Source organism: Dermochelys coriacea, chromosome 5, assembly GCF_009764565.3.
Source record: "Dermochelys coriacea isolate rDerCor1 chromosome 5, rDerCor1.pri.v4, whole genome shotgun sequence".
Taxonomy (NCBI): domain Eukaryota; kingdom Metazoa; phylum Chordata; order Testudines; family Dermochelyidae; genus Dermochelys; species Dermochelys coriacea.
Window position 1 is genome coordinate 26,295,093 of NC_050072.1, and position 14,734 is coordinate 26,309,826.

At 38.5% G+C, this 14,734-nt stretch overlaps 1 protein-coding gene across 1 annotated transcript in view; it reads left to right on the forward strand.

Annotated features, from left to right (window-relative positions):
* The window catches only part of SLC1A3 (solute carrier family 1 member 3), an 81,359-nt gene extending 68,897 nt beyond the window's left edge, over window positions 1-12,462 (forward strand). The window contains exons 6-10 of the mRNA XM_038402828.2: window positions 1,778-2,073; window positions 4,760-4,993; window positions 5,584-5,778; window positions 7,028-7,162; window positions 9,817-12,462. Coding sequence (XP_038258756.1) covers window positions 1,778-2,073; window positions 4,760-4,993; window positions 5,584-5,778; window positions 7,028-7,162; window positions 9,817-10,021 — 1,065 coding nt within the window. The 3' untranslated portion in view covers window positions 10,022-12,462. The remainder of the gene's footprint in view (window positions 1-1,777; window positions 2,074-4,759; window positions 4,994-5,583; window positions 5,779-7,027; window positions 7,163-9,816) is intronic.
* Window positions 12,463-14,734: the final 2,272 nt, after the last annotated feature.

The window sequence follows — 14,734 nt, forward strand, 5'->3', positions numbered from 1 at the left end:
ATGGAATTTGAGAAATGGTGCAAGGGGAAGACATTAACTCAGTGTCTCCTAAGTCTAATTTTAAAAAATGATTGTGTAATTTATATACCCACTGCTCCTGCATATTCACCGCTTGCAGACCTGTTGCTTTCATAAAGCCTCCTGGGCACTTTTTTCCCCTTAAAAGCAAGAACATAAATACATAAGTCACAATTACCATTGCCAGGTGCATGGAAAAAGAGTTGGAAATGTTTGAAGTACCATATTAGATGGTACCTGGTGAGATATTACTGAGTCAAATAAATAATATTCCTTTAATTATAAATTCCAGGTAATTTCCATTTCTCAGATTGCATGATTAGTGGTTTCTTTACAAATTTGATTTAAAACCCTTGAATATCTGGCTATTTTCACAAATGTGTCCTTGTATAAAAGGTTTCCACTAAATCTTCAGAAAGGTACTTCCACTGGGAGTTAAGGACTGAATCCTCCTTCATGCCGGCAATGGTTAAGCAAATATTCTTGAGCAGTGCATCAAGATTGTGTGTCTGATGCATGGAATCTAACCATACCTCAGACCAGTTGAACTCTTTTCTTCCCCTACACTCAAGTTGCTGTTCTTAGTCACAAGAATGCCAACTGTACATTAATTTCACTTATTCCAAAGTCTTGCAATAGTCTTGCACTTTCATTTATTCCAAAGTCTTGCAATAGTTTTGAACTATTAGTAATAGTACAATAGTACTATAGTAATAGATCCTCATTATCAGTGGGTAGGTGTAATGGGGTAAAATTATTAACATCACCTAAGTGACTTAGATGCCTAAGAACCATTGGGTGCAATGAGATAAAAGTTCCTGAGTCACTTGGATGCTTTTAAAAAATGTTACCCTGAGAGGTGTAAATATGCCTTTATGTAAATGAGAATTAGGTTTCTTGTGTTTAGACAGGATAGGACTGTGATTTGTTTTCTGGTACAGATATAAATATGCAGGATATGAAATTATCCTGGGAAAAATAGAAATGAATACATTGAATGAATACAAATGAATATATTGTTTTCAAAGCAAAGATTTGGAGAATGCTGAGAACTTGCATCTCATTTGTCCACCTGATGTCAGTGGTCCGACGAGACAGAATTCTTTTGTAAACGCAGAGGTAAATCAATAACAAATGGTTAAAAAGAGAGAGAAAAATTCATGGCTTTGTTATGGAAAAAATATGTAAAAGTCCTAATTTCAGTATTTAAAAAAGGAAAAGTCATGATACTTATATTATCCTTACATTTATTTTTCCAGTAGAAAAGTATGAAATATCTGTAATCAATAGTGTAAAAGCATATAAAGAGCCAAAAAAGGCCAATTCATGGAAGTCTTGCTGAGTAGTAGGCAAACTCAGTGAAAAAATCATGACTCATTATAAAAACACAAACTAAAAGACACAGTTTTGTCACAAAAATCATATCTCTGACAAACATACAGCTTTGATCAAACATACAGCTTTGATCAAAGCTGTATGTTTAAAATATTAATCTGAGCACATGAATTCTTGAAAATAAGGGTGAAATGCTGGCCCCATTGAAGCCAATGCAAGGTTTTCCATTTACTTCAGGGGATCCAGAATTTCACCCTAAAACTTTATTTTACCCCTAAATATGACACAAACTAATAGCTCAAAAGACATTTCAAATTGGGGAAGTAATACTGCTAGTTTCACATGAGAGTGATAAATGACAAGTATACTCATCTGTTTTTGCAGTAAGTCACTCTGTTTTCTGTCTTTTCTTCTTTTTTTTAAGTTCAAAACGAACTATGACAAAAGAATATTTAGAGTAGCAATTCCACCCAATGAAACATCCGTGGTGGCTTCCGTAATAAACAATGTATCAGAAGCAATGGAAACCCTAACTCGAATGAAAGAGGAGGTGATCCCTGTTCCAGGTGCCGTAAATGGAGTGAATGCACTGGGACTGGTGGTCTTCTCAATAAGCTTCGGATTGGTGATTGGGAACATGAAGGAGCAAGGGCAGCCATTAAGACACTTCTTTGATAGCCTTAATGAAGCTATCATGAGATTGGTAGCTCTAATCATGTGGTAAGTGCCTCTGTTAAGTGCTATGTTAAATTATTATGTCAAAATGTTTTGAACATTCAGCACCAGCATGTGCTGGATACTGAGGACCTGTGTTTTGTAGGAGGTCAGATTAGAAATTCATTGTTCAGCTTTGCTGGAAGGAGGACAGGAGAGACTGACTGTGATTTAATTAGGCCACATGTTTATTCCTAAATGTCAGTGAGTACCTGGCAGATAAAAGTGTACAATGCAGGTAATTCCATAATCGTTTACATATACCTGGGGGGAAGGGGCTGCTATCAGCTCTCCCCCTTTACCCATCCTGGTCCCCAGCCAACCCGCTGCTGGGATCTCACTACCTCTGCCACTCAAATGTGGATTAAGGGGGGCTATAAAAGAGGTGGGGTTGGCTCCCTGCTGTGCCAGTCATAGGAACCTTGAAGCCCCCTTTCTCTTCATTTAAAGAATATCTCCTTTAAATCCTTTACCTATCCATTTTATATGATCACTGTATCCCTTCCCTATTGAGTACCTGCACTAGACATCCACCCACATTTACATAATGAGTCGAGATATTGTAGCCTAACCGTCATTTCATGTTTGCCCCAACTAAGCCCCCAACCCACTGTAGGGAAGGTGAAAAAACCCACCTTGCCTTGGCCAATCTGGTGATATGGGAAAAATGCCTTCCCAGACCCCTGAGAAAGGAGCAACTGGTGTAACCTGGTATTTAACTATTTCTTGTGCGTGGGAGGATTGGTGCTGCTCTACCTGATCCAAGTAAAAAGAGGGCTTTTCCTGCATCAGCACGGACATAAATAGTCTCCCCTCTCTTCCAGTCACTGGGGGCAGGGGATGGGTCAGCATCTGGTCTGAAGCTACTGCAGCAAGTCACTCTCACATTCAGTAGTCTTTCCAGGGGGGCAGCCTTTCCAGCCTAAAAAGGGCCACACATCTTTTCCTTCAAGCCAGACAATGCCCCCACAGCTTAATGTACAGTGAGGTCATCATGGTCTCTTCTGGCCTTAAAAATCTATGAATCTAAGAATCTTCTGCTGCTGAAAATTGGTATAGCTCCATTGACTTCATAGACCTACCCCAACTGACGGCTGCTGAGGATCCAGTCCTGAAGGATAATACCTGTTTAGCTATTTATAATTAAACATGATGTTTTAAAATTGAGTTCTGCACACTGATCATCTGAAAAGGATCTAAATATTTTAATGTATATTCATCTCTTGATGCATGTAAGTAATTCCTATTGTCATTACCATTAAGAGGTAAATATACTCTTTAGAGTCCATGACAGAGTTTGCTTGGCATATAAAGATCCTCTCATCATACCCTAACTCTTATCACTCTTTCCCTCTAACTCTATAGGGAGGGAGAGATAGGCACCTTGTCACAATCCCATTCATCAACAATATGCCTATTATTTTCATTAGTTCAGAACACTATTTGTGTTTGCAATGTGCATAGTATAGTAATATGTCACTGCTATTCACAAATGTTCATTCTCCTGTGAATTGTTGTTAGTTTTTATATGGTATTCTACAGACAAATAAAAATGAAATCCCTGTTCAGAAGGGTTACCATAAAATCTTTACAAAGACTAAGATGCAACATTTCTCAGTCAGAGGCCAAATACAACAATTCATTTATGAAATGACATCTTCCCTCATTTGCTACCGCAGATCGTCTTACACAAACACATATACATCTCCAGTGTCATGGAAACTCCTTAAGTAATGGATGCAAAGCTATAAAGTTTATTTTTAATAAAAAAGTCTAATATTTTTTCATACATTTTGTCCTTTACAATTACATCTCTAAACATTATTAATTATTATTTTTATACTGGAAATGTTTCAGAATTTAAAATATGGGGAGAGAATTATTACATTGGGAAAGCTTCAAGGTGGGTTTGATGGTTGCTGAGAGTAATGTTATAATCAATGTAATAATCAAGTTATGTTATTTTACATGAGTATAGTAAAATGACAGGTAACAACTTTGTAAATAAGACCCTGTGAAAAGTCCAGCTGCAATTAAGATTATCTTTTATATACCTTAACTAGCAGGTTGACATATTGAGCGTTAGAGCCTGATCTCAGCTCTGGCTGAGTAATATTTGGCACAGCTGAGGAAAGTGGTTTAAGCTACTTTTACGAAGTCCCAACCGTGTGCATAGTCTCCATCATAAAAGCAGCCTCCAGGTGGCTCTACCTATCCTGTGCCCAGCTGCCTATGGACTGAAGCAACCTGGCATCAGCCAAACCTAATAGCTTTCTGGCTGTACCTCTTTCCCCAACCACATTGAGCATTGGGAAACAGGAGGCAGGTAGCAAAGGAGCCTCTACACCAGCCTACACAACCCAGGCATTCCCCTACAGGGAGAATCCTCAGGGAATTATTTGAAGTGGCTTTTAAATAGCAGTCAGGACTCCACAGGAGTCCATCAGCTGTCGATGGCTGGGAGATGGACTGACTGCATTCTGTTCCTGACCTCCTCTTTGCTGACCCTGACCCTAGCAGAGCCATGCAAGTGTTGCAGCCACTTTCACTGCTGTAGCCTCCACCAGATTGACTTGCCGCTGCCCAGAATCTTGAATTGGGTCCAGGATGTTTATGGTCATTATTATCAGTATAACTTTGTAAACAAACATCTATTTGTTCAGCACATATTGATTTGCTTACTTATTTGTAGGTATGCCCCACTTGGTATCATGTTCTTGATTGCTGGGAAAATTGTTGAGATGGAAGATATGGGTGTGATTGGTGGACAGCTTGCCATGTACACTATAACAGTTATCATTGGTTTGCTCATTCATGCTATTATTGTTCTACCACTACTCTACTTTCTGGTTGTTCGTAAGAACCCTTGGGTATTTATTGGAGGACTTCTGCAGGCACTGATCACAGCTTTGGGAACATCATCAAGGTACGCTATGGAATTTTAAGTCCCAATTATAAATAAAATCTGACCAAAATGTTTCCAGTCCTGCAGTCCATATGCAAATTTCCCACGGATGTCAATGAGAGGGCCTTAGTCTACACAAATACCATGAAAAATTAGAAAAGATGGTTTTCTGCCATGAAGAAATTTACAAATATCACTGGAGGTACTGCTGTAATTACTATGGCCACAAAGTTAAAACAATATCTACGTCTGAGAAATCTATGCTAAAATATTATTGGTATGATAAACAACATAGGCAGAGGAGGAATAGCTCAGTGGTTTGAGCATTGGCCTGCTAAACCCAGGGTTGTGAGTTCAATCCTAGAGGGGGCCATTTAGGGATCTGGGGCAAACACTGGGGATTGGTCCTGCTTTGAGCAGCAGGTTAGACTAGATGACCTCCTAAGGTCCCTTCCAACCCTGATATTCTATATTCTATATAACTGAATAAATTGATTGTCATAGACTAATTTTTTATGCTTTTGGACACTATTTCAGGCCTACTCCTCTCTAGTATAGAAGATTATTATATAAATGAGTATGTATCTATATTGTCTTTTTTCTTGTTTTAGTTCTGCCACCCTACCCATAACATTTAAATGTCTAGAAGAGAATAATGGAGTGGACAAGCGTATTACAAGATTTGTGCTCCCAGTGGGTGCTACAATTAACATGGATGGGACTGCTTTATATGAGGCTTTGGCTGCAATTTTCATTGCACAGGTTAACAACTTTGAACTGAACTTTGGGCAGATTATCACAATCAGGTACAGAAGCCATTATCTATATACTTTGATTCAACGTGCCTTTAAATAACAATGGTGTGATGAACTGATCATTGCATTTAAGAGGATCAGCAACAGCCATCATTTTAAAAGTGTTTTACTTTAAATAGCTTAAGTATCTATGCAGCGCTTAAGAGCTGTAGGTTTATAGTCTGCACAGTGCTGTCCAGTGGGTGCATACTCCAGTTGCAATTTGTGTTAGAGTAAGTTATTACTATGAAGAATGCTAGGAGCAGAAAAGGTGTTATTGAGACATAGCAAAGTACTGTAGTTGGTGTTGTCTAATTGTCTCTTTCTATTTCTGATTCAACTGCATGTGAAGTATGCACCATAAATAACATGCTACAATACTAATGCTAAGGGAATACAAATGAATTGGAGAAATCTCAGATTTTGTTCATTATGAACTTTGTGCTGTAAGAAGCATTTCTAGTTTTAAAAATGGTCATCCTAGTTCAATATTCAATCAAGACAAGGGAAAATTCTGCTTTCAGACCCTCCTGACTCATTTTGATTCTGGATATCTGCTCTCCAGTACATATATGAAACTTGCCATGGATTATATGGATACTGTCTTTTAGATTAAGCTCTCCAGTATTACATAGGGATGATAAATGATGTGTTATCATTAGATCTGTGCTTTAAATCTTGATTCCTCCATAAGATACAGAAGATTATTTATCAAACAAGGATGAGATGAGACCAAGAAAATTCAGATCGAGATCCAAATTTCTCTAAAGCCCAAAAGGTGCTTAGATCCAGGGTTTCAGCCATTATTAAGATAAGGGCTAACTATGAAGTTTGGATCCATATCCACTTTCATAAAGTTTGCATGTGTTCAGATTGGGGATTTAGTTCAGACCCGTCTCTAAAATAGGCATTTCTACTTAAAGACCCCTTAGGTCTCAGCACCATGTGTTTCTCCAACAATGTGAAATTGTATGAAAAATCAGAAAGAAAACTACCCACTCGAATGCCTGCCTTGATTCAGATTTTTCTCTAGAGTCCTTTATACAATTGGGAAAATTGTATTTTCCTTTTTTGTTTGTACAGTGCTTAGTACAATGGTGTGCTGCTCCATCCCTGGGGCTGCTAGTTGCTATCATAATTATAACATGTATTCATCCTAAAATCAGTAATTTTCTTCATAACTTTTAAAATATTTACTAAATAGTAAGAAGAATTCTTTTTGGAAACTGACTTATTTCTTCACTGTCATCTCTCTACTCAGCATCACAGCTACAGCTGCCAGTATTGGAGCTGCAGGAATTCCTCAGGCCGGACTGGTCACCATGGTCATTGTGTTGACATCTGTTGGTTTGCCTACAGAGGACATCACTCTTATCATTGCAGTAGACTGGTTCTTGTGAGTATTTCTTACAGAGTCCTTAAAGGGCTATAGCATATTATAAAATACACAGGACAGGGACATTCTGATAATTTCTGATTTGTGATCATGTGATCAGTTGGTTTATTCCTTTACTGAAAATAGTTGAAAAATGTGGTTATTTTGAAGAATAAAGTTTTACCCTACCATGAAGGAGGCTCAAAGTCTGAAAAATCAGTTTTCAGAGTAGCAGCCGTGTTAGTCTGTATTCGGAAAAAATCAGTGGATCAGTTCAGAGTTGATTTATCCCAACCTTTCTGGCTGTCCAGATCAGTGAAGATTTGTGTGCTTTCCCTAAATATGGATGAATTGAATAGTTAGTCTTCTGAATAATATGCATATTAGCCTTATCAGCCATCTGAATATGGCCAGACATTTGGCTAATGTGGCTGACTCATTTGGTTCCCCACCTCTGTGTCTGCTAGAGAAGGGGTTCTTGACATTTTCTTTCTGAGGTCCCCCAAGAATGCTATAAAAACTCCAGGGCCAGAGAAAGGGAGTGGGGGGCTGGTTCAGGGCTCCAGACTTCAGCTGCCATGGACCCTTAGTTGAGAACCACTGTGCTAGAGGAGGAGAACACTGAGCAACCTTCCTACATCTGTAAGTACCTGTGGAATCCCGTTGGTCCAGCTGCATTTCTCTGTGCATGGTTATAGGGATAGAACAGCATCACTGTCAGCAGCAGAAGCCAGGAACCTTTCCATGTCTGCCAGTGCAAATAAGGATGACAGACAGGCTGCTCCACTTACCTGGAGATGCCTTTGTGGGGCTAGGGTAATTGAAGAGGTAGGTGTTCCTCCCCTCCATGTCAATGTCTGTCAGGGAAGAAGAGCAACCATTTTTCCCCTTTTCTCCATCCCAGCTCTTCATAGAGTATTTGTTTGGATTACTTGATAATTACCTTTTCTGTTCATTCCCTCTAAGGCACTGGGCATTGGCCACTGTTGGAAGACAGGATACTGGGCTAGATGGACCTTTGGTCTTACCCAGTATGGCCCTTCTTATGTTATGACCTTTTCACAGTCCTGCTTCTTATCTAGACAGAGTAGAGGGGAATGCTGCTAAAAGTGAGAAGGCAGGGGAGAGATGAAATGGCTGTTGTTCTCCCATGGAAGACATTCAGAGACCGATGAGAGTTCACCTAACTGTTCATTCCTATTACCACCCCCACTTTCTGACAGCAGCTCAAAGTAAGTGTAGAGAAATGTTTGAGCCCATTGCGAGGGAGTACAGGGAAATTCAGATGAAATATATGCCGGGTTAAACAGTTTCCCAATACTAGGGTAATTTGCCCATCCCTACGCTTTATGCTATTCCTCACAGGATTGCCTATGGATGGTGCTATTCTAGGACTGAAAATACAGCAGCACCGTGGCTCATGTTGTGATTCAGTGAGTACCAGAAAGAAAACTGAACTTTACCCCAACAGTAGTGTTACTTATGACAACAATGTTCAGTTTTTAAGGGTATCACTAACTCTGTGAAATTCTCACCATGTGCATACATCCCAAACATTTAAGGTCTAGGCAGGTGGATGTGATGAGAAGGTGAAATCCAGCCCCAGCCTGCCTCCAGGATTGCTGTGCATTCTTCCTCCCCTCCAGCTGTTATTCCAGCCTATGGGCTGTGTTAGGAGTTTAACATGTCTCAGTAGCTCCTCTGTGGACCTTCCACCAGCCCTTTACCATTGGGGCCTTCTGTGCATCCCTTTCACAGCATGTAGGAGTTATATTTACACCCCTGAAGAGCTGGGTAAGGTGCTGGGCTGTCCACTAGCCTAAGAAGAAGTAATGTCACAACAGAGCATTGGTTGAAAATGTCAAAAATGATTTCCTGTGCCTACTATGGACTATAACTCCCAGATGCTTTTCCTTCACATCTCAGCCACTCCAGATCTTTCTCCTAACACAGGGACTCATACAGGAGCATTCCTGCCATCCTACAGCTCAACTGATTTTTTTGATGGCCTTTATATGACCAGCACCCAGCTCCTCAAAAGTATTTAGGTGCCTAACTCCCTTTGAAATCGCTCAAAACCTCAACTGGGATGCAGCTGATCAGTCACAGGCAGGGCTGGGCCCATCTGCCCTTAAAGGGGCTAGTCACACAGTGACAGGCTGCTTGCCTGCCGTCTCCATGTACAACCATTTGGGGGTCTTAAGTGGTACAAAGGCCCTTGCTCTGGACTTTTGCAGCACGCATGAATCTCACACTAGATTATTTACAATAGTTTATTTTCATTCTGGGAATGACAGCTAAGAAGGCAACATTCAGTCAATTCAGATATCAGGAGGTCATTACACCTGACTTATTGTAACATACTCACAAGCCCCCAAACATGAGCTGCCACAAGCCCACTCTGTTCAGATCACTTCATAACATAGCAATCATATCATCCTGTGAAATGGCTAGTAACATTATGTTTCAGGTCACTGCATTAGACTTAGAATTCTGGTAAAATTGTTAGTTTCCGCAAAGATGGAGTAATGCTATTAACATTTCTGATAGATGAATACTCGTAGAAGTATTGGATCATCTCATGGTTATTTTCAAAAACTATTTTAACACAGAGACTCTGAATGTTTCACTTAAACAAGTGGGGAAAACAAGACTAACGCAACTATTTTCCACAGGGACCGTCTTCGTACCACTACAAATGTCTTGGGTGACTCCATTGGTGCAGGGATTGTTGAACATTTGTCACGGAATGAGCTGAAGAACAAGGATGCTGAGATGGGTAATTCTGTGATAGAGGAGAATGAAATGAAAAAACCATACCAACTGATCTCACAGGAAAATGAGAGCGAAAAACCATTAGACAGTGAAACCAAGATGTAGGATAGACCAGGCATGAATCCAACACTAGGAGTGTGGGAAACATACTTTCTACAACCATTTATATCTTGTTTTCAAGAAGTCCATTTATATCTTGCTTTCCCCCATATGATAGCATTGGAACAGAGTTAATCAAAAACATTCTGAATTAGCAGTGCCCAAGGTATGTGTTTGCATCCCACTTAAAAAAAAATTGACGAGTTATCATGCTGGTCCTGCTAGAGATGTGCTAACTGGGGTGGGGGGAGGAGTAGAGGGAGAGTGTCTATTAAATCATTAAAAAACATACCAGTGTATATGTTACTCAATCCTGTAAATGTGATCTTGTTTTTATAAGCTGGAAAGTCACAATAGATAGTACAGCCTGAAAAGGGTTTTATTTTTTTAAATACCTATTGCCCATTTCTTAACATCAGTAAGCACACAAATCAACATTTTTAACTTGACAACTGCACCCAAACAAGGAAATTAACAGGATTTCTTTTTTTTTCCCTTCTGGTGATATGTTATTTCTTTATCCTATTACTAGCAGGACAATAAAAAGGAGGACTTTTAAATTTTTAAAAAAGTAGAGATGTTCAGGTAAAAAAATACCTACGATCAGCACTTTTATCAGCTGAGCTGAAAAGTCACTTCTGAGGCGGTGATTTCATCTTAATAGGACACTTTAGGTCAGTGAGGGACAGTTCTTGACAAGTGCTTAGCACTTTCAGCTCCCACTGACCAGCAGACACTTATGCATATGCGTATTTTCACTCATCTGAGTAGTCCCCTTAACTTCAATGCCACTACTCACATGAGCAATGTTACACATATGCAGAGAAGTGCATGAAGGATTGTATGCTTTTTGGGGTGGGAGGTGTACTTCATCTTTGCTCAGAAGGCACATAGCACACTGTGGGTGCATTCACAATCTAAATAATATGTAATAAAAATAGCAGAGAGGCCCAGCACTTTGCAAGAGTGCCTGGCAAGAGATGCTCCAAACCTAATTGGATGGGGTTCTAAACCTGTCTTTGTGTTGCTGAAATTGCATTGCTGGAAGTCCTGTGACCAAGAGATCACTTTCAAAAAATGGAAATATTGTCATCAATTAGCCTGGTGTCATTCCATGAATAAGTAGTAAAACTATTTGCCAAATATTCCTTGTTTTACATAGGGGAGAGAACTCCTCATCCCACTGGGAGGTTCCCATATCTTTGTGGGTTTACCAGCAGCATCTCAAATATAAAAAATAAATTTTTAGAAAGCAAAACTAATGGGTGCTCTATTACTTACTAGGAAAAATATATATAAACTGAAGAATAGTAAATACATTTAATAAATGTTAAAAATATAATAAGAAAAGATTTTTAAGAGTAATATTGTAGATCTCCTTCAAGTCACAGAGAAGGAAACAAAAAAAAGGGGGGGGAATACACTCCGAATCCTATGGCTTTTTTTTGTTCATTTCAAGATTATTCCCTGAAAAAACCCTTTTATGAAAAATATTAATTGTATATATTTTCCTTTTCCACTCCTTCTATTACTGTAGGAGTCAAACTGGAAAGATTTATGGTGCAGTTAGAGATAGGTAACTGAGGAATACGAATCCACAAGCACAAAACTAGTTGAGTGGTCTATTTTATGTTTGATTTGTTCTGAACTAAATGTTTAGATTTGAAAATGTTTGGATTTGGTCTGAACTAAGAGAGAGAGAGAGACAGAATTGAGACATTCCCATGTCATACCACAACTGCCACTTGCCAAACATTCAAGAACATCTGTAGCTTTTGACTCCATAAGAATTGATATGTAAATGTCAATGTAACTGTGGTGAAAATATGAGTGTAATGATTGAAGGCAGTCTTTTCCCATTTTTAAAGCAACAAGGCAGGCTTCTTTTTCCAAGAGTGACAAATCCTACTCATTTTTAGCAAGCCAATCAATGGTAGCAGGAACAACTCATGAGTGAAGTGAGCAGAATTTAGCCGAGAGTATTCAACAGTCAATGCTTTAATCACCTCAAAGCTCTAGATGAATCTCTGACTGAAAGTGATAAAATGTGAACTTTTTTTGCTAACAGAATGAAAACCTAGAATGCAGACAGGCATCTTCAGATATGTAATTAGAGATATTTTTATATAGATCCTGTATTCAGTGTGTGTTTATAAAAGTTAACTTTAGAATGTCTGGAGTAACAGTTTAATTTTTGTTGAGACTCTATTTGGAAATACCCTGCAAAGACCTAATGTAAATGGTTATCTTTCTATGACATAAGTTGAGAAAAATGAACTGTGTCACAAAGTTTGATTTTTTTTACTAACTTTGTTTCTTATGGAAATCAGTTACTACAGAAAGATTCCACTCCCCATCTCTCATTGGCTCTGCATTTAGATGCACCCAATGTGGATTGAGAAACATTACTTTGTAGATGTATTTTCAATAAAAATAGTTTTACATTATTCTGGTATTGTGTGATTTCTTTCAAATTCTCTGTAATGGGAAAATCTTCAAACACGCTCCAAATATTTGAACTCCTATTGTAGGGTTTCAGGAAATCCTGTACTTTTTACCCAGCAGGAGCTTATTAATGCATCAGTACTTCTCAAGAATTCAAATACCCATTTCTTAAACTCTCACATGAATAAAACAGTTTCAGAGTAGCAGCTGTGTTAGTCTGTATTTGCAAAAAGAAAAGGAGTACTTGTGGCACCTTAGAGACTAACAAATTTATTAGAGCATAAGCTTTCATGCTAGAAAGTGAGCTTTTCACTAGAAGTGAGCTGTAGCTCACGAAAGCTTATGCTCTAATAAATTTGTTAGTCTCTTAGGTGCCACAAGTACTCCTTTTCTTTTTATGAATAAAACGGTTAGCTTCCATAGAATGCAAAAGGCGATTAAAGGAAGAAAAATGTGACAAAGGAAAAAAAAGATGTAAAAAAACCCAGAAAGAAATGTTAATTCAAGTTAAGTTTATTTTGGTTCAAATTCAAATTTATATAGATGTGTGAATCTGAAGATACAGTATAATGAGAGCTTTCATATGACTTGTAAATTGCATAGATCAATGCAGGGAAATCATTTAGAAAATATAATTATAACACCAATTCCACCAAAGCCTACAGATTTAATTAGGGTATCACCACAATGGAGCAAAGAAAAATAAAATCTGGAGAAAAAAGAGTATGCTGTGATGGTTAGAACTCAGTTCTGCCTTACAATCCCATTGAATTATAACATAATTGAGAAGTAGTTTAATTACATTTTCACTGATGGGTGTATTAGCTTTTTTTCAACAATTCTACTGTCTAGTGATTTAGTTTAGTTTTCATGACATAAAATACAAAAATAGTTACTTCTTTTGGTGGGTCAAAGTAGGGAGTTTTTCTAGATGTAATGCCACATGATTGGTCATTAGAACTATAACTAAAATTGTGCATGGAAAGTGTTTCCCTAAGTAAATTACCTCTAGTTTGCGGGTTTCAAAGACATCTTAACTGGAGAATTCATCCACAGCCAAGGAGCTTCCATCATCCACTTTTTTAACTTATAACTGTTCAGAGCACAATGGAAACTCCCTAGTCTCTCATGTATTGGTTGAAACATGACCAGATGTCAAGGGTAGATCAAAATTTAGGCTACTTATTTCCAGAACTGAACAAGCAACAACATATTAACAAGAAAAAAATTAAACTAATATTTAATACACAAAATTACAAAGTATCCCTAACACAGTCTAAAGGACTACAAGAGGCAGGAGTAAAAGAAAAAGGAAGTCCACACTGCACTTAGTCCATAACAAGGCTCCCATTGACTTTAATAATACAGGATCAGGGTCTTTGACTCCACTGAGTGGGCTTTGGGATACTCTCATCCTTCCACCCAGATCTCAAATTTTAGATAATTCCTCCTTGATGTCTCTTTAGGAGTAATGAGTGGCTGAAAACCACTCCTCCTTCATGAAGTTTGTTCGGGTGTGGTGTTCTCCCACCCCATCTTGCCTCTAGGTCTTAAAACAAATATTCCACAATGACCTCTTAAGCTTATAAAAGGTCCTCAAAATTGTTTTCCTTCAATTGACTTTTCTTTGGTAATTTAAATCCAACAGAACCCAGAAGAATATTACTGTAGGTTACCTTTCCAGTCCCACAATTGTCAGAATTTCCTTTTACAACGATGTCTGTGCTCATTTTCTTAGTATGCTACCCTGAATGTTAACATGGTGAGATGCCTTATAATAAGCTGTACAATGGGTTTGAAATTTTAATTAAAATTTTAACTTCTGTGTTTGTTTCTGGAGAAGACAGTCTTGATTAAAAGTAACATAGCATCTGACATTATTAGCTGTACAGTATCTAATAGAAAAGACTGAAAACCAACAACCATACTCCTCTCATGCTGTTTAACAGACTTAAGGTGAATTCTTGCATGTGAACTTGAAAAACTGCTTCAGACATTTCAAACACTGATGCCTAGTTTGTAGTGGCAATAAATGCAGTGGCTCAGATCATCTCCTGTGCAGAGATCCACTGGGTACAGGTGAGGAGGTTGGGGCATTAAGGAGCTGGTTACAGCTTTCTGATTCTCCTGGTGCACATGAGCTGAACTCACCACAGGTTAGAGCAGCACCGAGGCTGCTCCAACTACACCAGCTGAAAACAGTCCCCAATGGACAGAGGTAAACTGCACCAATGCAAGCCATTTTTTACACCATTGCAGCAAGTCTACACTACA